Source organism: Polypterus senegalus, chromosome 2 (assembly GCF_016835505.1).
Source record: "Polypterus senegalus isolate Bchr_013 chromosome 2, ASM1683550v1, whole genome shotgun sequence".
Taxonomy (NCBI): Eukaryota; Metazoa; Chordata; class Cladistia; order Polypteriformes; family Polypteridae; genus Polypterus; species Polypterus senegalus.
Window position 1 is genome coordinate 116,553,238 of NC_053155.1, and position 27,460 is coordinate 116,580,697.

Sequence of the window (27,460 nt, forward strand, 5' to 3'; positions counted from 1 at the left end):
TTTCAAAATGAAACCTGCTTAACTTTTGTAAGTAAGCTGTAAGAAATGAGCCTACCAAATTTCAGCCTTCTACCTACATGGGAAGTTGGAGAATTAGTGATGAGTGAGTGAGTGAGGGCTTTGCCTTTTATTAGTATAGATATATATATATATATATGAGAGAGATTTAAGACAGGATGCAGACAGTCAAATACAGCATACAATAGGCTGACTAGGTAGCTGTTGTTAAGAGTTATAAAAAATTGTTTTTTTGCAGAATAGGTAGTGCCCACTTTGTCCTACAATGTTGTCATCTTAAAGAAAGATAAGCAGTTCTTTAGTGTGTTTTTTTTTCATGACATGTATCTTGCCTTTTCTTTTGCGTTCATCAAAGAAGTGTCAGAACTGTGTGCCATTTATCCTGATTAGATATAAAATTATGCTGACGTTTACTTCATTTTACTTTGCACAACACCATTTCATCCTACTAAAATACCAAAAAATTACCTATATCAGGAAAGTATTGTCAATTGATTGTTTTTCAGTTGATTTTTGCTGCTTTTAATTAGCAGGTTTAATTAAATAGTACGTTTATACCCTTTGTAAAGTGGCTGATAAGGAGAGGTGTTTGGAAAACCCACAAAAAAGTAGCTTTTACTTTACGTACATCCTTCATAAAGATGCTTGCTAAACCTTTTAAAGTCATTAATTCAGAACATTATTCCAGAGTTCTTTCACATATGATGGAAAAAACTGAAATTGATGTAAAATGTGAACATAGCCTTACTTTGTCTTTAAAAATCAAATACAAAGTTTTATGCATCACTCTGCAATTGGGCTCAAGGCACTTGTACTTTAGTAATGGCTTATGTGGTTGCCGTGAACAACACAGCAGTGTTCATAAAAAGATAGGTCTTTCTGAAATAATGAAAAGTAAAATCATCATTTCATAATTTAAATATAATAAATCAGAAAACGGTCAACACAGTGAATCTAGGCAGGTACTAATGGGATGATTTCCTTCATTTAACACTTGGGGTTTGGCCCTGATAAAATGCTGTTGTATGTATGTATTTATATACTACCAGTCAAACATTTTAGAACACCCTAGTTTTTTCAGTTTTTAGTGACATTTAAGCAGTTCAAGTTCAATGAATAATGTGAAATAGTACAAACGTAAGCAGTAAACTGCGAGAGGTTAAAAAAGTTTTATGTAATTTCCATGATTTATATAAATCATATTTTTTCAGGAAATGCGTAATGTTTTAAAATCATACAGTGTTTCTACAACTGTGGAAGTTTATTAAGCCTTGAAGGTCAATGCAAACAATTCCTTCACACGTCCTATCTTTTGTTGACTAATTACAAAATCCCAATGTGTATAAAAGCAGTGTAGGAACAAATTGTGTTGCTATACCCTGTGAGGAATTATTTGGATAATATTTTACTGTATACTGTTATCATAATAGCAAGAAAAAATGCAATAACAGGAAGATAGACAGACCATTATAACCTTTTAAAGAAATTGCAAAGAAAGCCAAGGTGCCATTGATTACATTGTCCTACCTCTAGCATCTTACCACTAACCTTTGTACCATTTCATGTTATTCATTGGACTAACAAAAGTTACATTTTCTGTAGTCACTTCTTTTTGAACTTATTTTTATCTTACTTTTCTTATTCTAATAATAATTCTTATTTTTTTTAATTATTTCTCCAGACCCTACACAAATGGGTGGCCTCAGCATGTTACTTCTAGCCGGAGAACACGCACTAACAGCAAGGGAGGTAAGAAAAGTTTTTTTTTTTTTTTACAAAATTAAGTAAATACAAGGGATTTTAATTAAACCACTTCAAAGAATAGAAATAGTAAAAACCTGCCCTCCAATGTTATTTTTTTCTCCCTGTTTTATGCAGTGGAAGTTTAATAGAAATTGCATAATCAGGCTGCAGCATCTTCACATAAGCAGATGATGATTAAACCTAGCTAAATAGCAAGCTTGAAGAAATGTTACATTTTTATGAGCTATTTATTACTTATGGTTCATGCTTTAAAAGTTCCACCTTTTCATTCAGGAGTGTTTAGTGTTAAAGATTTTGTTTTTATTTATATTATTTTAGTTGTGATAGATTATTGTTCTGTCTGGTTCTACTTCTTGTTTTTTGTCCTCCCCACACCCCTTAAGCAAGTTATAAATGTTATGTAAATCACATTAATGCTATTAAGCTCTGGTTCCGTTTTGTTCTAGGGGTGATCTATTTGGAATGAGATTTGGGGACTCTAAAGATCACTAGAGTAAACTGTAGTTTCTGCGGTGCTTTAAGAACTATTCTACAGATACAGGGAAACGGTCTTGTCCATTGCGAGAGATGGACGTCTGAAGCGGAGCTCCGCTAGCAGCGGTGTTATTTTTCATATTATCTTCTTATTATCCTGAGATATCCTGTATTTATCCAACCTGAGTTCACTTCCACAGTATATGCAAGCATATATTAACATGGCCAACAATAAAGGGGTTCAGAAAGAAATGAAAACTAAAGCTACATCCAAGCTCAGAATCGCAAGCCCAAGTTCAAGGTACGGCCTTTTAGAGACTGACCTGGATCAGATGGACAAAAGTCCAGACTCCTCGGGACCACAGTCCGCTACATCGTCTCCAGCTGAGAGCGAAATGGGGAGCGAATGTACGAGTGTGAGTGACGCAGGTCACGATAGCTCGCCGATTGGAGAAGATCATCCGAAACTGGAAAAGGCCTCGCAGTCTGTGCTTTCAAGTACTCCACGCGAGCCAGGAACACTGGCTACAATAGAGCCTGCCGCTTCACCTATGGTGCACGAAAGCAGAATTGATCTGTCTGAACTGAAGGTGATGATCGCTGAGCTCATGCAAGAGATAAAGAAAGATATAAAGAAAAGCGAGAAAGGCAAATGAGAAGCTGCGATTGGAGTTGCGACAGGTGCTGGATAAATTTGAAGAGCACATTCAGGAAACCTCGTTTAAACTGAACACACTTGCTAATCAACTGAAGGATGTCAAGGACACATTCACGACTTGGATTGAAACAGCCGAAAATCTAGCTGCCAGTGCTGAAGAAAAAGCAACAACTGCCAACTCCGAAAGCAAAAAACTCTGAGACAGACTTGCTGCTTTGGAAGATGGAAGCAGAAGGAATAATATTAGAATTGAAGGTCTGCCTGAGAATCGAGAAAGTCCAAACCCAGTGAAATTCGAAGTTGAACTATTTTCTGAAATAATTGGAGAGGACTTTAAAGCAGATTCTGAGATAGCAGCGGCTTATCGCATACGCGGATCAAATACCGTTAGACATAGATCTTTTATTATTTGCTTCGAGAGATTATTATTTAAGCTAGAGGTGATGGCACTCCTCAGATACAAGCAACAGATTATATATGACAATAACCATATTCGTATATTCCCTGATTTCTCTCCAGCAACAGCTACTAAACGTGCAGCCTTCTATAACATCAAACAGCAGTTACAGCAAGCCAATATCAAATGCAGCCTCTTGTATCCTGCCAAACTGAAAGTGGAATTGCAAGGTCAATTCTATGTCTTCACCAACAAAGAAGAAGCAGAAAAGTAATTAAGAAAGCTGATCCCGACACTATTCTGAAACACAATAGTGAGTCGTAGCCTGTTATGACATGGCAAGGATAAATAACCTACTGCTTGATCTGTTTGTTAAGATACTGGTTTTTATAATTAAATATCCCTTTTATTACTCGGGCGCTATCTGTTTATGTTTTAATTACAGCTATAGACGTTTGTGCTTAATTTCTTTTCTTTTTTTTTCTCTACCCTAAAGGAGACTGTTTAAAATCATACCCTTGGTTTATTGTTATTACTGCATTAACAACAACATTTATTTATATAGCACATTTTTATACAAAAAAATGTAGCTCAAAGTGTTTTACATATTAAAGAATAGAAGAATAAAAGACACAGTAAGAAAATAAAATAAGTCAACATTAATTAACATAGAATAAGAGTAAGGTCCGATGGCCAGGGTGGACAGAAAAAAAAAAAACTCCAGACAGCTGGAGAAAAAATAAAATCTGTAGGGATTTCAGACCATTAGACTGCTCAGTCCCCTCTGGGCATTCTACCTAACATAAATGACTTACTTAAATAAATTAAGACTTACTATGCTTATTCTGGACCACTTTCTAACACCATTCCCCGGGTTTATTATCTTAATACATTAAGATTGCTGAAGATTATATACATTTTAGGTTCATAGTTTGTCAATGATTATATTTTAGACATATAGTATTTAGACTATATCGGCAATAGATATCTCTATTTTTTAACACTTAAACGCCACTGCGTGAGGGCTTGTTTTGCTTTGGACGTGCTCTGTCTCTGGGTATGTCAGAGGACCGGGACTGCATGAAGTGGGGTCAAGCCTCACGTGGGGAGGCAATATGGGAGGGTGGGAGGTTAAGGGTTAAGAGAAAGAGAGCAGGATATATCTATATCTAATCTATCCTTTTAATCTTTATAATTATAACTACCAATGTAACAATAAGCTGCATGGCAATAACTCTTGGGGAAATAGGAAATTAAAGTTAAAGCTGTCTCACTTCCAGTTAAGACTACAAAATGACATCAAAAATTGAGAATCAATGTCTCCATGATGGGACAGTTAACTTTGTGAACTGGAATGTTAAAGGCCTGAATCACGAATTAAAAAGAAAGAAAGTACTCTCTCATATAACCGGTTTAAATGCTAAAATAGTATTTTTACAGGAGACCCACTTATTAAGAAGCAAGGATCAGTTCCGACTGCAAAAGAACTGGACTGGCCAAATGTTTTATTCTAGCTTTACAAAGAAAACTAGAGGTGTGGGAATTCTTATATATAGAACAGTCTCATTTGTAACATCAGATGTAGTACTGGATCCTGAAGGGAGATATATGATGGTCATGGGCAACTTATCTAACTGTAAAAATTATTTTGATAAATGCTTATCCACCTAATGTCGATGATAAGGAATTTATACAAAATTTATTTGCATCCATTATAAAATTATAATGGCTGGGGACTTTAATTGTGTTTTAAATCCTCTCTTAGATAGGACTTCTATCAAAGCGGGGACGACATCTAACACTGCAAAGATAATTACAAAGTTTATAACTGATCACAACTTATCAGACCGCTGGAGGTTTTTAAACCCAAACTCAAGAACATATTCTCGACTAAAACTCTCCAAAATGTTTCCAGGGCAAGATCCAACCTGCAAACGCTGCAATCAAGTCCCAATCTCACTGGGTGACATGTTTTGGTCCTGCACCAAATTAACTTCATTCTGGACCAAAATTTTTAATTACCTTTCAGACAGCCTTGGTCTCACAATCCTTCTAACCCATTAATAGCTGTGTTTGGGGTTCTTCTAGATGGGTTTAAAGTGGAGATAGACAAACAAACTGTGATTGCATTCACTACACTTTTTGCACGCAGACTGATTTTGCTAAACTGGAAGAATCCTAACTCACCTCTTTTAAGTCAGTGGGAAACCGATGTTTTATACTATTTGAAATTGGAAAAAATCAAATACTCAGTTAGAGGATCTGTACAGATTTTTTTCAAAACATGGCAGGATCTAATCAGTAATATTTTAGAATAAGCTCTTAAAGTACAGAGGAAGCAATTATTTCTGCATTTCTATTTTTTCTCCATTCATCTCTGTTAGCTTATCAAACTCATCAATTTAGGTATGTTTACAAGCCTTAAGTTTTACTCCGTTGGCCTTGCTCTCTCTATCACAGGGGTGGGGGTCGACTTGTTTTTAATCATACTTTTTGTAAAAATTGATTTGTATGGAATGATTGCAATAAAATTAATAAAATTAAAAAAAAGAACTATTCTACAGATACATTTTAGTAAAGGTAGAATCTGCCAATAAGAGAATGTACATTTTAGAGGTGTTCAAGTTCTTTTTTGATTGTTTTTAAAACATATGTTGCTGCCATTTGTCTGACTAAATTATGTTCTGTTCTAATGAATTTCAGTCAATTCTATACTACTACTGATAAGAAACGTCTACTATGGTGTCCCCGGCTGGTGGTATTGAAGTTTATAGGATTCTAATTTATATCTTGATAGTTGTCTGCGTAGAATTGGCAAAGTGTGAAACAAACTAGACTAGACTAAAATAAATCTAGAGAAAAATTTACTTAATTCATAGTATCTAATATGGAAACTGCTTTAGTAAAGGTAAAAAAAAATTAATTAGTAAAAATTCTCAAATACCTATGCTGCACATTTGAGAGTGTAAGCAGAATTTACATAGCAATAATACAGATTTTATTTATCGAAAGACATATCACTGATAAATAATATACTCGGTTAGAAAAAACAACTCCCAAGTGTGTGCTATTTGACATGTAAATCTCAAAAACTAAAATGCAAGAAACATGTGTAAGAAAATCTAAACAACGAACACAGCAGCATTTATAAATGGGCTCATCATCTGTTGCAAAGCATGTTGTACTCTTCCTCCACTGGAATGAAATTTTAAATTTTTGTAAGCAGATCATGTATTTCTATTGCAGAAGAATAATTCTTCCATGTACTTTATGTAGACTATGTTTTTTGGAAAAAAAAAAAAGATTTCAAAGGCATAAATTCAGTAGAAAACCTGCATGAAAAACTGCAGTTGTTAATTTTTCTAATAAATGAATGAATGCTGCGGCTGGCTGGCGCCCTACCGGGGTTTTGTTTTCTGCCTTGCGCCCTGTGTTGGCTGTAATTGGCTCCAGCAGACCCCATGACCCTGTAGTTGTGATATAGCAGGATGGATGAATGAATGTATGTGAGAAGTCAAACAAAATTACATTTTTTATTGGCTAACTAAAAATATGTAATTTTTCTTGACTTCTCACTAATAAATGTTGATAATTCTAAACATAAAACAAGTATGACAGAAAGATCCAGCACCATTACAGTGTTAGCAGCTTTAAGTTAGATTTTATCATATGAAAACATTTTTATGTTCAAACCAAAATCCAAATAAACAGCACAGCAGCCTCAATGGTAGGTAATTATTATTGTGTGCTAACATTCATTAACTGCAAAGTGCCTCATACTCTCCCTTCCTGGGACAAGATTTTAATTTATGAAAACAAATCCACATGTTTTTTACTTGACATGCACAATACTGATTTGACATCAAAAATAAGTCTGTTATGCTAGATTGTTATTAAAAAAATTATGGCTGCACTTATATCAGCCTATTGCACTAATAATGTACATCACTGAAGCAACCTATATATTTAAAATACAAATACATGGAAACAAATATATCATCAGAAAGTAATCAATATTTAGTTATTATAATAAAGTATAGTTTGAGACAGCAAAGACTTCAGTGGAGAAAAAAATCCTACAGTTTTCAAATAAAGTGCAGTAGCAGAGATAAGGCCTTTGAATCATCTTGACATTAGGCAAGTACAGTCTGCATAGAACAAGCATGTAGAAGCACATTTTAAAAACTTAAATCACAGTTAATATCATCTCTAAATAACAAAGCAGAATACTATTGAATAAGCTACAGTAAAGTTCATATGATTGTGCCACATGACTTTTGAAAAAGAAAAAAAATATGTGGGCAGATATGAGATAAGCAGAACTCCCTAAATTTTGACAATTGTTGCTCAGTTGAAATATGTGCTTAGAAGAATACAGCATGTGTGTTGTCAATATACTGATAAAGGAGTTTTTTGCTAAGTAATTCGTTTGACCAATTCTTATGTGTTACATGCACTGTGGTAGGAACACGTTAAACACTTGCCATTACAATTCTCAGTGTGAATTTTGCTATAGACTTGTCAAATGGTGAAGACACCTCACATGCAGTATGTATTGAAGGGAAAAATCTTTTCAAAAATGATGTCATCTGTTATATTAACTTATCCTTATGGACAACTGGGCATTGCTTCATTTGCAAAATGCTTATAAGAAATTTACTATAGTATTTTTCAGTATAATATAATTTCAGTATAGTATAATTAACTATTTATGCTGTATTTTAAACATGCTGCTAGTGTTTTGCCCAGTGCTGCGTTGACATCGTGCACCAGAAGGCGAGAGGCTTATTCAGTATGAGCAGGAACATGCAGATGGCTGGTTTGTTGTGCTATCACACGCATTACTTGGCGGTGATCAACGCACATGTACTGTAGAAGGCATGCACGGGGGCCACTGAGAAAATAAGAGTGTTCTTTGCTCACCTTGCAGAGGAACGATGGATAAATCAATAGAGGACGCAACATCGACAAGCTTCTGTTCCAAGACACCGCCTCCCCAGCCCCTTAAGTGTAATAGTAACCACAGCAGAGAGAGAAGTGTGTACACTGCAACAGGTACACATGTCGTAAACGTAGAAAGGACGGTCCTTGGGTGTGTGGGAACTGTTAACATTTGAATCTGGTGATTGCATATAGCGTGGAACTGACCTCTCTCTACTATTCTTTCCTCTGCATGTCATGGAGTACAAAAGAAACGCCACCATGCATCAAAAGGTGGAGACTGCATGGGTCATAAATGAGTTATTCCAAATATCATATATACTTATGTGTGGCACTAGAGGGCGCTGTCGCTCCTCAAACCCCGCAGACAAACGTCTAGGACACCAAGTAAAAGCACCAGGAATATTTTAATTCTTTTTTCCTTGAAATTGTGCCACAGTGCACCACAATCACCCCAATAAACAATAAATCAATAATACAATACAATAAATCTATCCTCCTCTCCCAGCAGCTCCGTCACTCTACCTCCCAACTCCAGCTCCGCTTGCTGGGTCTTCACTAGTCCTTTAAATAGTCCTTGACCCGGAAGTGCTCCTGTCCTTCTGTCCATGTGATTCAATAGCACTTCTGGGTCAGATGGAGACTTATATTTTTCTTCAGCCCGGAAGTACTTCTGTTCTTCTGTCCCCGTGACTTGGGAGTACTTCTGGGCTACAGTGAAAATAAAAATCTCCACGTCTCCCTGCAGCGTCACCCGATGGCACCTACGACACCCAGCAGGGTTGTGAAGCCGAACTCCATCTCCCATGGTCCCCTGCGGGAATCCGGGGCACCTCCATGCTGCAGGGAAGACGCCATCTAGCATCTTGGATGTATTGGCCACAAACTATGTTTCTGTTTTTTGTCAGTGCGGCTTTGACATCATGGACCATAAGGTGCATAGTAATTCAGCGTGAGCAGGAACTCTCAATAAAAATGAATGAAAAAAAATTCAAGTGACGGTCAGATGCAAAGAAGACAGATTCACCAGCATTTGTTTCTTAGCTTTTATCCATCCAGATCAGAGAATTTCCAATTCCATTGTCTCAAAGCACCATTCACATCTACAGTTATTCCCAGTTTCATATAAAAAGTAACCAACCGCATCAGATCTGGAGGGGTGGTTGGTGGGTTGGTGTTGTATCATGATTGTGACTGAGAGAATAAAAGTGAAAAAAACGCTAACTTTTATTATTGCTATAAATTTACAGCTGATGTTACAGACTTAAATCAAATGTATATTTTTATTGTATAATATTAACAATAAGTAGCTCACTACTCAAAACGGTAAATTTGCAGGGGAGCTGGTTTCGAACTCATGATCTCTGAATTAAAAATCGGCAGTTCTAACCTCTGCACCACAGAAGCTGTCGTATTGTATGTGCACCTTTTGTAAAAGTGTTTATTTGATATTTGGCAATCAGACTTCACACATTATATAGTTCATGTGTACATTTTGTCAATTATTACTAAAACATTAAAACGTTTCTGTTTTAACGATGTGTTTACATAGATTATTGTAGGCACAAAACACACATCAGATTATTTCCCCTTACAATTCTGGGTAGCTCACTCCCAGATAATCAATCAAGGCAGGAACTGGGAGAACTTTTTACCCGATCTGAGGCGGTAGGGGGATGGTATATCAGGCTGTTTGCTGCTTGGGCTTATCAACACATTTAGAAGACAAAAGATGCTGACGGAGAGGTGCGAAGGGATTTAAGGTGGGCCGGATTTACAAGTTTTTTCATAGGTTCTGGTAATTCTAGTGTTAAGCGAAACGGGTTGTATTTACCTAAAACTCTAAACATTCAAGCAGGAAAAAAACAGAAAAACATTGAAATCACTGGAGCAAGTATTATTAAGATTAAACAGAGCAAGTATGAATAAACCATTTCAAAGTGGCCTACAGGTGGTACTTTGTAAAAATTTGCACAAAAACCGCCAAATACTATTATAATGTGAGCAACAGACACTTCCCCTTAATGTAAATGAGACATGAATCCAAGGGAGATAAGTTGCAAGCCATAGTTGAACTACAGGGCATGGATAAACTGTTCTGTTTTTATGTTAATTTTTCAGTAAGATCAACCAATTCTACTATAAGTCACCATCTAAACTTGAAGTTCTGTCAAATAGTGCTAAAAAAACCCCAAAACAATTATAGCATTTAATGTGCACACATAGTCCTACTAGGCTACATGTAGTCTAGCTGCAACAGACATATAATATATACATCTAGAGCAGGGGTGGGCAAAGTCATTCCTGGAGGGCCGCAGTGGCTGCGGGTTTTTGTTCCAACCCAGTTGCTTAATTAGAAAACAATCCTTGCCAATAATTACATTTCATGGCTTGTTAGTGCTTTAACTCTGCTATGTCAAGTCATTCTCATACCCTAGATTTTTTTTCCATTCTAAGGATATCATCTAAATACTTTGAAGCGTAAAACGGATGGTAACTCTCAATCCTTCACTTTTTTCTCTTCTCTTTCCTTCCAAGTATTTAATTAAACCAAACAGTGCACGATAAATACACACAGGTGTAAAGGGTAATAAGCAAAATGGAGAACTGCTGGTTTCTTTTGTCATTTGCATCTTATTGCTAATAAGGAGCAATTAAAAACCGAGAATGTAGCTGTTTAAGACTTAAATAAGCAATAAGGGTTCAAAATCTTAATGAGGGAGACAACTAAAATGAAGCAGAGGTGTTTCTAGAGCAATAAGTGCTTCTTATTAAGCAATTGGGTTGGAACAAAAACCTGCAGCCACTGCGGCCCTCCAGGAATGACTTTGCCCACCCCTGATCTAAAGCTAACCTTGAGTAGAAGGAACAATTAGATGGCTTGCTGAGTATCACATTTCTAAACATCCAGTGTCTTATGAAGGCTGCACTGAGATTAGGAGAGATGATTTTGAACTGTTAATTTCATACATAGAAGCATACTTCTGATTACTGAACTGCTCTGTTCATGAAAATATGAATTGCAATAAATGCGTTCGCCATTAATGATGTGTCACACCCTGTCAAAATTGAGTGGAAAGGACTTCAGTTAAGAGCATTGATAACAAAAAAGCCACAGGAGATGCAGATTTCATTACTCAGATCAACAGATCTACCTAACAACACCATTAGAAATACACAGTAAACTGCACAGTTTCCACAGTCTCCCAGCATGTCTAAACAAATATCTAAAGGAAATTAACATTATTATTTAATTGGAAATACAAACATGCCATGCCAGAATAACCACAGTGTTTTAACAGATGGTATATCTGTAGACCACAAAACTTCTCTAGACTCTTGAGTGCTCTTGATTGTTTTTTGCAAAGTTAATAACATACTAGCCAACCGATGCTCTTGTACACTCTCCTTACTTTAAGTCTCACAATTTGGTTTCTTGCTTATTCTGGTGACTACTTATTATGTGGAGCAAGGTTGCATTAGAAGCAACACAGGCCAAAACTGAGAAAGCTGTGGTGTTCACAGGTTCACTGGTTATTTTAATACTGTGTTCATACATTTTAATTGTATATCACAGATATAATCAGTTTTGTTGCAGCAGTCACAGGTTTACTCACTTTTTTTTGCTTTGAATTTGTACTTTGGCTGGTGTTTTCAATATAGTCTGTCTGTTTGTTTTAATTATACTATTTAAATTAAAAATAATATAATTATTGAAAGATGATGCAGTTTTGAACCATTTAACATTTTAGTGATATTTTTCTGGGATGTACTCAGTTTTGTCTTCCCCCTATTTCTGTGTTTATATATTGTTGTAAGTAGAATAATCAGCTACTGAAGGTGCACATTATTTGTTATTTGTAATGTATGTTGGTTGAGCTTAGAATAAGGTGCTGCAATTAATAACATAATGCTGAGCTACATTGTAAATGTTAACCCCAGTCACACCAACAGAAGGCAGGTATAAGAGATAAGTTCAAAGGTAGTACATTTAATATATATGCATATTTTTAATGTTTTTGTTACTTTAAACTGTACCAATGCTAAGAAAAGGTTATTTTTATATAAAAATAAAAGGATTTTTGCATTTCCTGTTTTAGATATGCTTTAGCCACATACACATTTTGTTTAACTACTAGATGTGTTTAGTGAAGTACAGTATATAATTCCTTGTTTCTGTTCAGTTAAGTGATTATTGAAAAGGATCAAATATTTTATGTAAAAATGCTTCTAGCTTGTAGCCTAGTTCCTTTTTAGGTTGCTCCACTTCCCCAAAAAAAAAACACATTACTGAATATCATAAGCTGAAGATAAACTAGCTGTGGTGGGCTGGTGCCCTGCCCGTGGTTTGTTTCCTGCCTTGCGCCCTGTGTTGGCTGGGATTGGTTCCAGCTGACCCCCGTGACCCTGTAGTTAGGATATAGCAGGTTGGATAATGGATGGGTGGATGGAAGATAAACTAGAGGCCATCCATACCTCTCAGATTAACCACTGTGATATGAGCAATGCCAAAACTGAGTTGTTGGTGGACATTCATGTTAATTTTTAAGCTTAATTTTCCTTATATTCATTTAATGATTTCACATTTGTTAAATTACTTTGTGTGTATGATGGATATAAACTGCTCAAAAAAATTAAAGGAACTCTTTGAAAACACATCAGATCTCAATGGGAAAAATAAATCCTCCTGGATATCTATACTGATATAGACTGGGTAATGTGTTAGGAACGAAAGGATGCCACATCGTTTGCTGGAAATGAAAATGATCAACCTACAGAGCCCTGAATTCAAAGACGCCCCAAAAATCAGAGTGAAAAAATTATGTGGCAGGCTAGTCCATTTTGCCAAATTTAATTGCAGCAACTCAAAATTGTACGCAGCACTTTGTATGGCCCCTGTGTTCTTGTATACATGCCTGACAACATCGGTGCATGCTTCTAATGAGATGACAGATGGTGTTGTGGGGATCTCCTCCCAGATCTGGACCAGGACATCACTGAGCTCCTGGACAGTCTGAGGTGCAACCTGGTGGCATTGGATGGACCAAAACATAATGTCCCAGAGGTGTTCTATTGGATTTAGGTCAGGAAAGTGTGGTGGCCAGTCAATGGTATCAATTCCTTCATCCTCCAGGAACTGCCTGCATACTCTCACCACATGAGGCCAGGAATTGTCATGCACCAGGAGCCACTGTACCAGCATAGGGTCTGACAATGGGTCCAAGGATTTCATCCTGATACCTAATGGCAGCCAAGGTGCCTTTGTCAAGCCTGTAGCGGTCTGTGTGACCCTCAATGGATATGCCTCCCCAGACAATCATTAACCCACCACCAAACTGCTCATGCTGAATGATGTTACAGGCAGCATAATGTTCTCCATGGCTTCTCCAGACCCTTTCACTTCTGTCACGTGCTTAGGGTGAACCTGCTCTCATCTGTAAAAAGCACAGGGCACCAGTGGTGCATCTGCCAATTCTGGTATTCTATGGCGAATGCCAATCGAGCTGCATGCTGCTGGGCAGTGAGCTCAGGGCCCATTAGAGTACATGGGACCCTTGGGTCACCCTCATGAAGTCTTTCTGGTTGTTTGGTCAGAGACATTCACACCAGTGGCCTGCTGGAGGTCATTTTGTAGGGCTCTGGCAGTGCTCATCCTGTTCCTCCTTGCCCAAAGGAGCAGATACTGGTCCTGCTGATGGGTTATGGACCTTCTATGGCCCTCTCCAGCTCTTCTAGAGTAACTGCTTGTCTCCTAGAATCTCCTCCATGCCCTTGAGACTGTGCAGGGAGACACAGCAAACCTTCTGGCAATGACACGTATTTATGTGCCATCCTGGAGAAGTTGGACTACCTGTGCAAACTCTGTAGGGTCCAGGTATCGCCTCATGCTACCAGTAGTGACACTGACTGTAGCCAAATGCAAAACTAGTGAAGAAACAGAAAAGATGAGGAGGGAAAAATGTCAGTGGCCTCCACCTGTTAAACCATTCCTGTTTTGGGGGTCATCTCATTGATGCCCCTTTAGTGCATCTGTTGTTAATTTCATTAACACCACAGCAGCTGAAACTGATTAACAACCCCCTCTGCTACTTAACTGAACTGACCAGATTAATATCCCATAAGTTTCATTGACTTTATGCTATACTCTGATTAAAAAGTGTTCCTTTAATTCTTTTGAGCAGTATATATGATGGATACATTTTACCTCAGCAATCCAGGAGCAAGAGGAAAAGGTACATTTTTAACATTAGATACATCTATATGGGATGAGATGAGATCAGTTCTTTGGTGTAGTGCAAAGACTACAGAGAATATCAATTTGTATATATCTAAAGTTAGGGTCTCAGATGACATTCAGGTTTTATTGTATTACATTACAACCTTTTTCTTAAAGGCACCGTAATGGCATCCTGTTTCTCTGAATTATACACAAAATTACACTTTGGATGTATCATTTTGTATATCTTTCATGTATTTATAATATGCACTCTGAAAGCCTCAATTTAACCATTCATTTTCCATTGTACATATAGGTGGCGTCTGAAGAGTCTAGTTTCAGTAATGTTTTCTTCAAATCTAAGCATTCTTTCTCATGTAAAATAGTATTAGTATTCTCTTGATCACAATTAAACATAGGTCTTATGTTTTTGTCATGCTTATTATTTATATACAATCAGGTCCATAAATATTTGGACAGTGACACAATTTCATAATCTTGGCTCTGTACATCACCATAGTGAATTTGAAATAAAGCAATAAATCATGATGTGATTGAAGTGTCAATTTTCAGCTTTAATTTAAGGAGATTACCAAAAATATCATATGAACTGTTTAGGAATGACAGCCATTTTTCTGCATATTCCCCATTTCCAGGAGGGGAGAGAGAGAGAAACCCAGTATCAAGAACCTCACTAACAACAGAATAATTAGATATAACATTAAACAATGAAGAAGTGACAGATAACAATGCTCCTGTCAAGCAATACAGGTTTCAAGGTAGAGTGACTAAATTTTTATTTCCATTGGTGAAATACAACAAAGAAAAAAGCTGGGTTCCATTTAATTGCTGCAAACAAGCTGGGAGGGAAAATTCAGGCTTTGCACTGTTTGTGTGTTCATCTGCACATGAAAATAGGTTAACTGGTAAAACACAATACAGTAGAACCTCTATTTCACAATTTTCTAGAGACCATCTAAAAGAGTGTTAAATGAAAAAAAGGTCACAGATTTATCAGAATCCCAAAAGTACAAGTCTGGTTTACTCATGTTTAACTTTTTCGTTTAGATTCACCGCAGTTATTTTTGTGATTGCGTGCTTTAATCCAGAGTAAATGTAATTTGTTCTATTTAGGGTGTAGAATATTATTTAAGGTTCCATTTTGTGATCCCCAATGTTAAACCATGAGAACCTGAAGCCCATTTGCAGTGTGGCATGTAAAACTTTATGTTTTATTTCTGAAAATAAAATTCTATTCTATTCACAGGTCAAGTAAGTTATTTTTTTCACTTATGTGTGATACAGATCTTTTTAGAGAAGTGTGAACAGAAAAAAAAATGTGGAATCACAAATTTTCAAAAAAAGGGTTTACACTACTTTAATCACCACTGGTTTGTATCCAAAACCTAGATACCTTGCTCCTAACAGTCATGGTTTGTTTCTCTTTCCCTACATGCATAGTTGGGTTTCGAATCTCCTACATTCTTAACTGGGCCTGAATATGTTTCAGTATTGTATTCATTGATTCTATCCTATTTTGCTATACTAGTAATATTGAGATTATTTAGATATACAGTAACATGCATTGCATGTACTTTTATTATTGATAAAGGTATGTTTGTAGAAGCAGATATCTTAAGATCAGTTTAATTCTGTCAGTTATGAAAGTTAACATTTGATTTTTTTAAATCTATGCTAGTTACTATCCATAAAATCATATTTAAGATTTTTCTAATTCATATTTAATTGACATGAGTAGATATTACTTAACAATTGCCTAACAAGGAAATCACAGTGGCATAGTAGTAGCACTGCTTCCTCGCAGTACGGAGACCAGTGTCCCTTACTGCTTGGAGTTTACATGTTCTCTCTGTGCCCTCATGGGATTCTTCTGGTTGCTCTGATTTTTTCCCACTATCCAAAGACATGCAGGTTAAGTGAATTGGACCTTGTGTGTGTTTGGTGTGTGTATGTTCACCTTGAGATGGATGGTGCCTTCTCCTAATTTGTTCATCCCTTGCGCCCTATGCTAGCTGTAATAGGCATCAGCACTGCACCACAACCCTGGTCTGGATTAAGTGTGTTAGAAAATGACCTGAACAGTGCCTTTACTCTATTTCTGCAACACACAGTCACTTGTAATATAGGTACCAATTATGCTATCATTAGCACCGTATGTGAGGCAGGAAAGCAAAGTAAAGAAAGGGAACGTTATAGAGCATCTAGAACCTTAACAGTGAAATTTCAACTAGGTGGCCAAATGTAAAATTAAGCAGATAATTTAAAATTTCAGTTAAAACTAAACTGAAAAGTGCAAGTGCTTTTAGTATATTTAAATTCTTGTGCTTAACAACATTGTATAAAATGATTTACCATTAAAAACTTCTACCTGGGATACTTGCTACAAATACTGTGTTTGTCAAAAATAGATTATACAGTGCAAATTGTTTTTTGTTTACTCAATTTAAAATTTCCCTAATTGGCATTTATGTATTGTGCAGTTTTACTTCTGCTGTTCTTGCCTTAGTGCAGAGTACACCACACTACTCTTCATAATTCATTTTTAAAATATGATCATTGTCAGTTTATAACATTTAGATTTAGTTATCTTGGAATTCAGGATTAATGCTACCTAAGTCTGAGCTGCACTTATTTTTTTTTTTTGTAAATGTATGTATGCACTGTTGGTGAAGAACTTTGATTCCATGCTATGCTGCTCTTTCTCTTTGAACCTACTGGTGCAAATGATTATGCCAGTTTTTAGTTTGTAAAATTTTATGGTATAGTGTTGGCATCACCTATGCAGACAACAACCATTGTAGTGCAAGAAATAAACACACTTTCAAGCACTTAGTCACTTGTGTATTCACGGTGTCCCTAAATTGCACTTGCATTGATGCACCATATTTAAGAACATGTCTTAAAACAATATTCCTCCTGCTGCCCTCTCCTTTATTAGTAAATTTAAGCAGGTTTTCATTCACTTTCGTTTTACTATCATCAGAGCATATATAAAGAATGTGGCACATTGCATTTACGAACTGGCTGCTTTGTATTTAATAGCACAAGCAACTTAGTGAAGCAGAGAGTTTATTGGGATAGTTGCATTGCTTTTAATGTATAAACAAGAGATGTTGCAAAGCTTTCTCCAGACTGTGGCAGGCAATCATCATGTACAGTATTTAACTAGTGAGCATAAGTAAGGCATAAAGCATGCTGCATTTACGAAGGCGATCAAATGTATTTACTAAAACAAAGAAATGAAGTAAAGCAGACACTTGTGGAGGATAATACAGTCCTCGTGTAACATTTGAGTTGGTTTATTTTAAAGTGGCTAAAACATGCTAATTATTTTCAGTAAAATATGTTTGAGAAACATTATGCAAATACCACTAATATTAAAATGGAGCAATAATAAACTATCTTAATTAAATACAGCATTAGTGACATAAAATAACAGAGGTGACCTGAGTTTATTTTACCAAAATGCATGCAGTCATTGCCTGAACATGCACTTTTCCTATAAAGTATAAAGAAAGCCAGATATAATCTTGGCAGCATCAGAAGTAACGCAGAAACCAAAATGGGGCACAATGATGCATTTACACACTCTCACATGGACCAATTTTGAGTCACCAATCAACTTAACATTTGTATTTTGGAGTTTTGTGAAGAAGCTGGAATAGCTTAAGGATGTGCGTTGGCAATGTTAACCATTGTGACACATATAGTGAGCGAAAATTCATTATTTTCTAATACGTTAAGTAATCAGTTTATTTAAATATTCTGAAAAATTATATTATTGCAAACTTGCATTCATTACTTAATCAAAGCTAACTGTCATTGAATGTGATTTCCAAAGAATTAACTCACATAGCCCATTGCTCACAGATATCAGAGTTCCTTTTTGTGAAATCAGGTACAGTGCAAGTCAATTCACATTACAAACAAAACAAAAACTTTGAGGTTAAATATTGTCACTTGTGGTTTTTACATTTTTGTTTCAAAAAATTTTGGGGGCACTAGAAAATATTCAGTGCTTCCCTTTTATGCCCATTAATGTTAGTAGAACCAAAACTGACAAATGAATGTTGTGTCTTATATGCAGGTATTTGTCTTTGTTTTTATTTACATATTCTGGCATGTAGAACCTATTCATTGTAGAAGTCATGTTTTTATGACAAATGAGAAAAAGGCAAGAGAGCAACCAAATATGGACTATACAAAATGAAAAATTCATGTTTCCTGACACCTATTTCAGTTTCCAAAGGTTATAGAGGGCAGGAAACCAGTAATACTTGAGAATGATGAGGGCTGTTAGCTGATATCAGAGTGCAGTTGCCTCTGAGGTTCTTTCAGGAACTTACCCCTTCTAAATAAAATATAGGCTTATGTGTATAATAGAACCCATCCATCCATCCATTTTCCAACCCACTGAATCCGAGCACAGGGTCACGAGGGTCTGCTGGAACCAATCCCAGCCAACACAGGGCACAAGGCAGGAACCAATCCTGGGCAGGGTGCCAACCCACCGCAGGTATAATAGAACATTTAAAGCTTTATAAAGGCATACCAAGGAAGCAGTTCTTGGAATTTTCTTGAAATTAACAATTGATGTTCCACATATATACACTGCTGAAAAAATTACACTGAAATTCTATATTGGATCTCGATAAATGAAATATTCAAGTGGAAATTCTTTACTGAGTAGTACTGTGTAATTCGTTGAGAACAAAATGATATAACAGTGTTCAATGAAAACCAAAATCACCAACCCATTAAGGGCTAGGATTCAACATCACACCAAAAATCCAAGTCAAAAATTGAAATCACAGGCTGATCCAACTTGCAAGAATGTCATCACGGCAACTCATAATGTGACTCATTAGTGTATATAACCCCATACCCCCAGTTGCCTGTATGCAATCCTAAAAATGTCTGGGCATACTCCTCAGGAGACGGTGGATGTTGACCTGGAAGTTCTTCTCCCAGACCTGGATCAGGGCATCAGTGAGCATCTGGACAGTCTGTGGCACTGCTTGGTGGTGTCTGATGCACCGATACATAACATCCCAGAGCATCTCAATTGGATTAAGGTCTGGGGAATGTGTGGGCCAGTCAATGGCATCAGTACCTTCGTCATCCAGGAATGGCCTACACACTCAGGCCGCATGAGGGGCCGGACATTGTCCTGCACCAGGAGGAATCCACGGCCCACTACACTAGCATAAGATCTGACAGTAGCTCTGAGGATTTTTCCCAGTACCTAATAGCAGTCAGGGTACTGTTGCCTAGCATGTTGGAGGTCTGTGTGACCCTTCAATGATACACCTTCCCGAACCATCAGTGAGTGACCGACCACCAAACTGGTCATGCTGGATGCATAACATTCACCATGGTGTTGCCAGGCTCTTTAACATTTGTCACGTGTACTCAGTGTGAACCTGTTCTAATCTGTGAAGAGCACAGGGTGCCAGTGGCAGAGCTGCCAATTGTGGTATTCTCTGGTGAATGACAATTGAGCTGCATGATGATAAATTTTGAGCACATTCCCCACTAGAGAATGTCTGGCCCTCACGCCACCCTCATGGAGTCTGTTTCTGATAGTTTGGTCAGAAACATGCACACCAGTAGCCAGCTGTATGTGATTTTGTAGGGTTCTGGCAGTGCTCTTCCTGTTCCTCCTTGTACAAAGGAACATATACCAGTCCTGTTGCTGGGTTAATGCCCTTCTGTGACCCTGTCCAGCACTTCTAGTGAAACAGCCCATCTCCTGGTATCTCCTCCATGCTCTTCAGACTGTGCTCGAAGACACAGCAAACAGCTTTCAACAGCAAGTGTAGATGTGCTGTCCTGGAGGAGCTGGACTACTATGGAACCTGAATCAGCTGCAGTTACTGCCTCATGCTACCAGTAGTGACCAGGACGCTAGCAAAATGTAAAACTAGAAAAGAATCAGAAAGGATAAGGAGAAAGTAGTTGTCTGTGACCACTGTCTGAAAAACCATTCCTTTTTTGTGAATAGCCTTGCTGTTGCCTCTCAGTTTCAACTGATGTCATTTCCATTTGCCCAGTTTGTTCCTAACTGGACAGATTGATATCCCTGAAGCTTAGTTGAGTTTGTGTTAGACTGTGATGATTAAGTGTTCCCTTAGTTTTTGAGCAGTGTATTTTTGTCTGGAAGGTAGTGTAGTCACAATATTTCGTGATTTGTCAGGAATGGGATTTGTCAGACAATAACCCAGATTAATTCCATTCTTGGCAAAAAAGTAAAAAAAGTAGTTGCAGATATATGGATCACAAATACTGAATCATGTCGGCCTAGAAATATATTCCAGTCAACCGCGCATGCTTGTGTAATGTTGGTAATAGAATTGTAATGGTGAATGATATAATCCGGTGACATACACTGAGTCTCTTGATAAGAGTGTAGCAATATTTGAATCCCTGAGTATATTTGAATATTGTTACTTATTAGGTGCACGTATTCATTGCACCATTGTTCTTATGTGCTAATGAGTATTTACAGCAGGAGAATGCTTTAATCATTTAGGGCAGCGTTTCTCAGCCTTCAAGTATTTGCAACCCGAGTTTTCATAACAGTTTTAATCACGGCCCACCCAACATTTTTTTGAAATACAGATGCATATTTTATTATACCTACTTTAACTTTTATCGACATTTATCTAACTCTATATTTATTTATTTATTCTAGTATCAGAATGTAGTTTAAGTTAATTTGTTTTGGTTTCAACAGATGTTTTTTTCATATTTTTGATTCTTGTTTAATTTTTTTCACATCTTCGCGCCCCCCCTTTTTGTTACTTCGAGACTTGGGGCCCGCCTCACAGGTTGAGAACCACTGATTTAGGACATAACAGTATATCAGGGTAATGCAGTAGCTTTCCTAGTCACTGAATCGTAGGCAAATTATGGGGGTTAATTAAAGTAATTATTTATTTAGCTAATCTTTCTTCTCACTAAGTGGTTTGTATATTTGTAATACATTTTAATATTGACTGCACAATGAATTGTATCCAAATAGTGACCATTAACCAAAACGAAACACAGGAACAAATAACAAAGTAATTTCAAAAGAAATTAGTGAATGAAATCTTATTAGGTAAGACATGGAAAACAGTCGCATTTCTGTTTATTTAAATTAAGACCATGTAAGATTTTTTTTCATTGTTTGTGGCAAAGCAATGGTAAAATATGGACTATTCGCAGCGTAAATAATTGATAAAAAGTACCGTTATCAGAAGGAAAAAGATGGAAAAAAAACTGATGTATCAACAGTGATTTTTAAGCAAAGATTACAATACTAGCTGTGAAACCTGGGTTATTTTGTAAGACAGTGGGAATTATAGTGCTGTCAGCTAATCAGATTTATCAGAAGTACTATGTTTTTTTAATACTAAGGGCTAATATTGGCAGGCATTATGGTCTACTCGTTAAGGCTTTGGATCTAAGACTTCACCTGTTTGTGCTCCAATTGGAAAAACAAAAGAAATGTTACCAGTTTTATCTCAATGATTTAAAGTTATCTTGGTTAAAGGTTTCAGTCAAAAAATAAGTAATAATAATATTCTTAGGTCACGGGAGCTGCTATCTCTAGATCATACAATATTCAGTTGTCCAGGAGTAAAATATTTCTGCATTAGATCAATTTCTGCTTTTTTCCTAGTGACTTGGCTTTTGTTGATGGTCATTGGAAAGCACAATTTTACAGGAAAATGTATACTTTTCAATTGAAGCGGGTAATCAGTAGGAATAATGTTTAAATTGAGTGTACATGGGTGGGAAAAAGAAGGTTTCAGTTGTGAGTACACAAGGCCAGCAATTTGAGCACTTACGAGATTATACCTAACTACATTGTGACATTATGATATTCTTTTGAGTTAGTATAGTTAATAAAGCTATTGCAGTAATCATAACCTGTATGTCTTTTTCCATACAAGCAACTGTAAACCTACTTTTGCCCACCATTATTAGATGTTTACCATTTTGATTTGTTTACGTTGTTCATTCATATATTTCTTTTTCGTGTTTTGCATAATTTTTATGTGGGCCTCCATTAATTTCCACAGATGTGAATGTTTATGTAAGAATTTTGGAGAGCAGGGGGATGGGGATTCCCTGTTCAAAGTAGGCAGACATGAATATAAAATTATATGATTTTGATTCCCCTATTGAAGTCCGTATGTATAATACAATTGAGTATCTGTTGAGGGATTCATTATATTTAAATTGATGCCATTCATCCAAGCCTGTCTTGGCTCTGAGGATACCACTTTCATCTCTATTTCTCTTTCCCTCATGTTTTGCTTGTAGTTATTTAATGCCTAATATAATGTAAGCTACAGCGCCTGGTACCAACACTTGAGCTTTTGTATCTCTTGCTAACCATTGAGCTTGGCATCTTCCTTGAGCTTTTCTGTACTTTCTTCTTCCATTTCACACCTTTTTCTTGTCCAAGACGTCACCCCTTCTTCAGTCATCAGTCCACCCAATTGTTTAGTGGTGCTATTCACATGGCCTGTCATTTCTGCTCTGTCCTTAGTTACTTAAAGCCCATTCTCAGTGCAGAACAGGGCATGTACATTAGCATAATATTAATAAATATCAACAATTAAAAAATATATCAACAAAGAACAGGTATTGGCTAATTTTCTTTTTCTAGTTTATAAATATTTCTATTATTTATTAGTATATTTGTATTTTTTCCACAGATAAACCCAGATCATTCATCTTACTGTTGCTTAAAATCTTAATGAAAATAATTTGTATACTTTTAGCTAGTTATAGGCATTAGACAGATTGGAGATGGTCCTGGCAAACTTCACCTTGGAGAAAACAAACCCAGCTAACATTAAGGTATTCTCCAACTTTAAATTTGAAAAGGCAGCCACTAGAGATGCTTTGCATTTTGGGTTTAAAAATTGCCCTTGAAGTAAGCATGGCCGGTTGGTGGAGGGGCAACATTTGTGATAGATACAGTAGGTAAAGTTGACATAGTTCAAGAATATTAAAGATTCTCATAATCCATAGACAGAATATTGGTAAAATCTGCTTTCCACCAGGAAGCAAAATACTAACATTTGTTTAACATATTTTTATGTTTTAATAAATTCATAAAACGGAAATATACTTAGGCATTTTCAGCATTAATAATGAACCAAATCGTGAACACAGGAAACATGAGCTTGTGTAACAGGTAGCTATTTTGTCTAATTAAAAAGTAAATCTGGGAAGCTACTCTTTAACCCATTGCCCATTGAACCTATAGAGAAAAGCTGACTTTGGTAAGAGCTCAACTGACAGGGCAGTAGAATAGCCAAAGTTTTGTAAAAGAATTTCGAGGTTAGTAAAAGAGTGTTGTGCAGTATGTCGCACAGTATTTGGATGTTGGACAACTAGATAAGCTGAACTCCTAATTAGATAAGGACTAAAGTTCATATGTAGTAAGTTCCACTGAGGCAGTAAATAGGGTTAGGTTCTTGTTTGTTTATTTACTAATTTAAGCTTTCCCACTGTTATCCCTTGCTTTTGTATTATTTTCTAGTAATATTTCATTATTGTGCAAAACTAGTTTCGAAACAAATCGACCCCCAACCATGAAAAAGAGATCTAGGTCTGCAGAGTAAAACTTTAATAATAGTAAAAATATGTAAGTAAATACAGTGGAACCTCGGTTCTGACCGAAGCAATTTCCACCATAGGATTGTATGTAAATACAATTAATCCGTTCCAGACTGTACGAACTGCGTGTAAATATATATATTTTTTTGTTTTTAAGCACAAATATAGTTAATTAAACCATAGAATGCACAGCGTAATAGTAAACTAAATGTAAAAACATTGAATTACACTGAGAAAACCTTGAACAACAGAGAAAACTAACACTGCAATAGTTTGCGCTATAGTGCTAGGAACCGATTGCAGTAAACAGAACTGAAAACAAAACAAGCCTTTTCTACCTTATGTATCCAACCCTCCCTCTCTCGCTCGCTCTCTCTTTCCTGTGTTTGCTTGTGTCTCTCTCTAGCGCGCTCCTGTGTGTGTGCCTCTCTCTAGGGCGCGCCTGTGTGTGTGTGTGCCTCTCTCTCGCGCACCTCTGTGTGTGTGCCTCTCTCTCGTGCGCCTGTTTGTGTGCCTCTCGCGTGCCTATGTGTGTGTGTGCCTCTCTCTCCCACCTGTGTGTGTGCCTCTCTCTTGCACGCCTGTGTGTGTGTCTCTCTCTCCCACGCCTGTGTTTGTGTGTGTGTGTCTCTCTCGCACACCTGTGTGTGTGTGTCTCTTGCGCACCTGCCACAGGAAATGCACAGGGAGAGACTGAACATGTACAAACCGAAAGGGAAACTGGCTTGTTCGTATACAGAGTGTGTGGTCTTGAACCGAGGCAAAAGTTTGGCAAACTTTTTGGTCGTAAACCGATTTGTACGTGTACCGAGATGTTCGTGAACCGAGGTTCCACTGTAAATGAATAAAAAAAGAGGGGAGAGAATCTACTTCCTCAGTTTAAATGCTTATTCTGAAATGTTATTGATCAGATCCTGCCAAGTTTTGAAAAACGTTTGTACAGATCCTCTAAGAGAATTAGATTTTTTCAATTTTAGATAATATATAACATCAGTTATCCACTGACTTAAAAGCAGTGAGTAACCATTCTTCCAGTTAAGCAAGGTAAGTCAATCCATCCATCCATTATCCAACCCACTATATCCTAACTACATGGTCACGAGTGTCTGCTGGAACAATCCCAGACAACACAGGGTGCAAGGCAGGAAACCAACCCTGGGCAGGGTGCCAGCCCACCGCAGGCAAGTTAAGTCTACATGCCAATAGTGAAGTAAAGACAATTACAGTTTGTTTGTCCTTCTCCACTTTAAGCCCATCTGGAAGAACACCAGACACAGCTGTTAGGGGATTAGGAGGGATTGTGACACCATGGCTGTTTGAAAGGCATTTAAAATTTTTTGTCCAAAATGATGTTCATTTGGTGCATGCTCAAAACATATGGCCCGATGAAGCTGAAACTTGATTGCAACGTTGGATCTTGCGATCTCGATATATAACTTTAAATTGAATAATTGTATGTTTTGCTCATATGGGGCTCAAGTGAATTCTGTGCATTGCTACCTTCAACTCATTTCCAAGATGTTAAGTGAGAGATCCTTTTCCCACTGTATGCTGGGATCTTTGAAAGGGAGGGACTTTAAAATGTTTTTATATACAGTAGAGTCTCGCTTCATTTGGACACCTGGCTTGTTCTTAACCTATTCTGGAAATTTCACGGATTAGCTCTGTTACCTTCTTGGTTTCCAATTTATTTTTGTAGGTAAGATATGAGATAATCTGTCCTCTTAAGAAAGTCTATTTAATTATTTTAGACTAGCCGTGCTCTGCAGCTCCACTCGCATATTAGTGAAAAAGGACAGTGAGGAGGGCCCTGCCTGGTTCCCCACTCCTGACATCACGCTTCCTCCTCCCCTTAGCCCGCAACCTCTGTCTTGGATTAGCACGAATACATCACTCCTGCAAGCGAACTATGATTCTTAGCACAATGAGAGAAGTCGCAAAAATCACCCGGAATGTTCAAGCAAATTATAGAAAAAAACCTGATCTAAATTCATGAAGTAGTTCTCTCGTGAAAAGCAGACAGATAGACGTTGGATTTTTATATATATAGAGGTAACAGAAATGTTAGGTTTGCATACTTTATAGATTCATATTGAGTCTTTCTGAGCGTAATTTAGATATGAGTAATGTTTTTGGTGAATAGTAAATGTATTCTGAATTCCTTGTTTCTTTTATTATAATGCTCATCTTTGGATAGACTCAGCTAATTCTTGATACATTTGAAGTAACTGATACATTTTATCTATTAAAAGTCTTCAGTGGCTGTTCAGAGGATTTGAAGCAGAATTTGCAGATAATTTATAGCAAAACTGAAGGGGTTGCCTGGCAGAGTATGTGATAATGAAAAACAAAATTATTGGGACTTTTATCTGGTGTCTGGCATCTGGTCTGAGGGTTCAAGGGGACGACAGCGCCCCCTATCTGTCGCAGGGAGAACATTAAGATGAAGTGATTCAAAGCAGAAATGGTAAGGTTTAAAACTATCATAAGACACTGGTACTAAGAAAAGGTGATTTTTCTGTCAGACATGAAATAAGAACTCTTTCCTAATTAATGAATTGGTTTTTATTTTACAATTTAAAACCACTGCTTTCTGAATACAAAATAGACATAAAAAGGAAACTATGTAATAAAAAAATCGTGCAAAATATGAAAGATGATACTAAGGATACAACTTGAGGTGGAAAAATTATGAAATCACCATTTAAATGTGGTCAGATAGCAAGTACTACTGCGTCTTCAAGTGCTTTTTCAGATACCTCACTCCTGTTTTTCAAAACTGGTTTTGTGAACACAGGAATAAGTCTGTCATTACAGTATTTTGTAGGTGTTTATAACCAAATAAATAACTAGAAGCTAGTGTCATTTACATGATCTTATAAAGAACATTTCTAATGGTATGGACTGAACCTTTCCAGAGTAACAAGCCATTTTCTTCTTCCTTAGTCAGTACTGTAAAAGATACACTGCTGCTATTTTTACGTAATACTGGTTCTGCCTTGATAATACTAATACCTATCCCATTTAACTATTTTTTGATTTTTCCTCAGTTCTCAGTATTATTCCCTTTATATATTTATTACCAAAACAATTTTTCAAAGTGCATTTAACCAAATAAAAGTGATCATTGAGATTATTGTCTTTCTCGTTTGTTATTTACATTGTATACCAGTGATCTAAGATAGAACATGTATTATTAATATATTATCTGACAGTACATATATGTAGAATGAATACAAACCATTGTAAAATATTTGTATATACATATAACACTTTATGTAGGTAAATAACTGGCAACAGCAACTCATTGATTTGAATAGGGAATCTCAATTGGTTTGGGGGTTCTAGG

At 36.7% G+C, this 27,460-nt stretch overlaps 1 protein-coding gene across 7 annotated transcripts in view; it reads left to right on the top strand.

The window, feature by feature from the left end:
• LOC120523263 (HMG box transcription factor BBX) overlaps positions 1-27,460 on the top strand; it is a 260,159-nt gene that overhangs the window by 138,566 nt on the left and 94,133 nt on the right. For all 7 annotated transcript variants that reach the window (XM_039744431.1, XM_039744435.1, XM_039744437.1 and 4 more), the window contains one exon: positions 1,700-1,767. In XM_039744431.1, the coding sequence (XP_039600365.1) occupies positions 1,700-1,767 (68 nt within the window). The remainder of the gene's footprint in view (positions 1-1,699; positions 1,768-27,460) is intronic.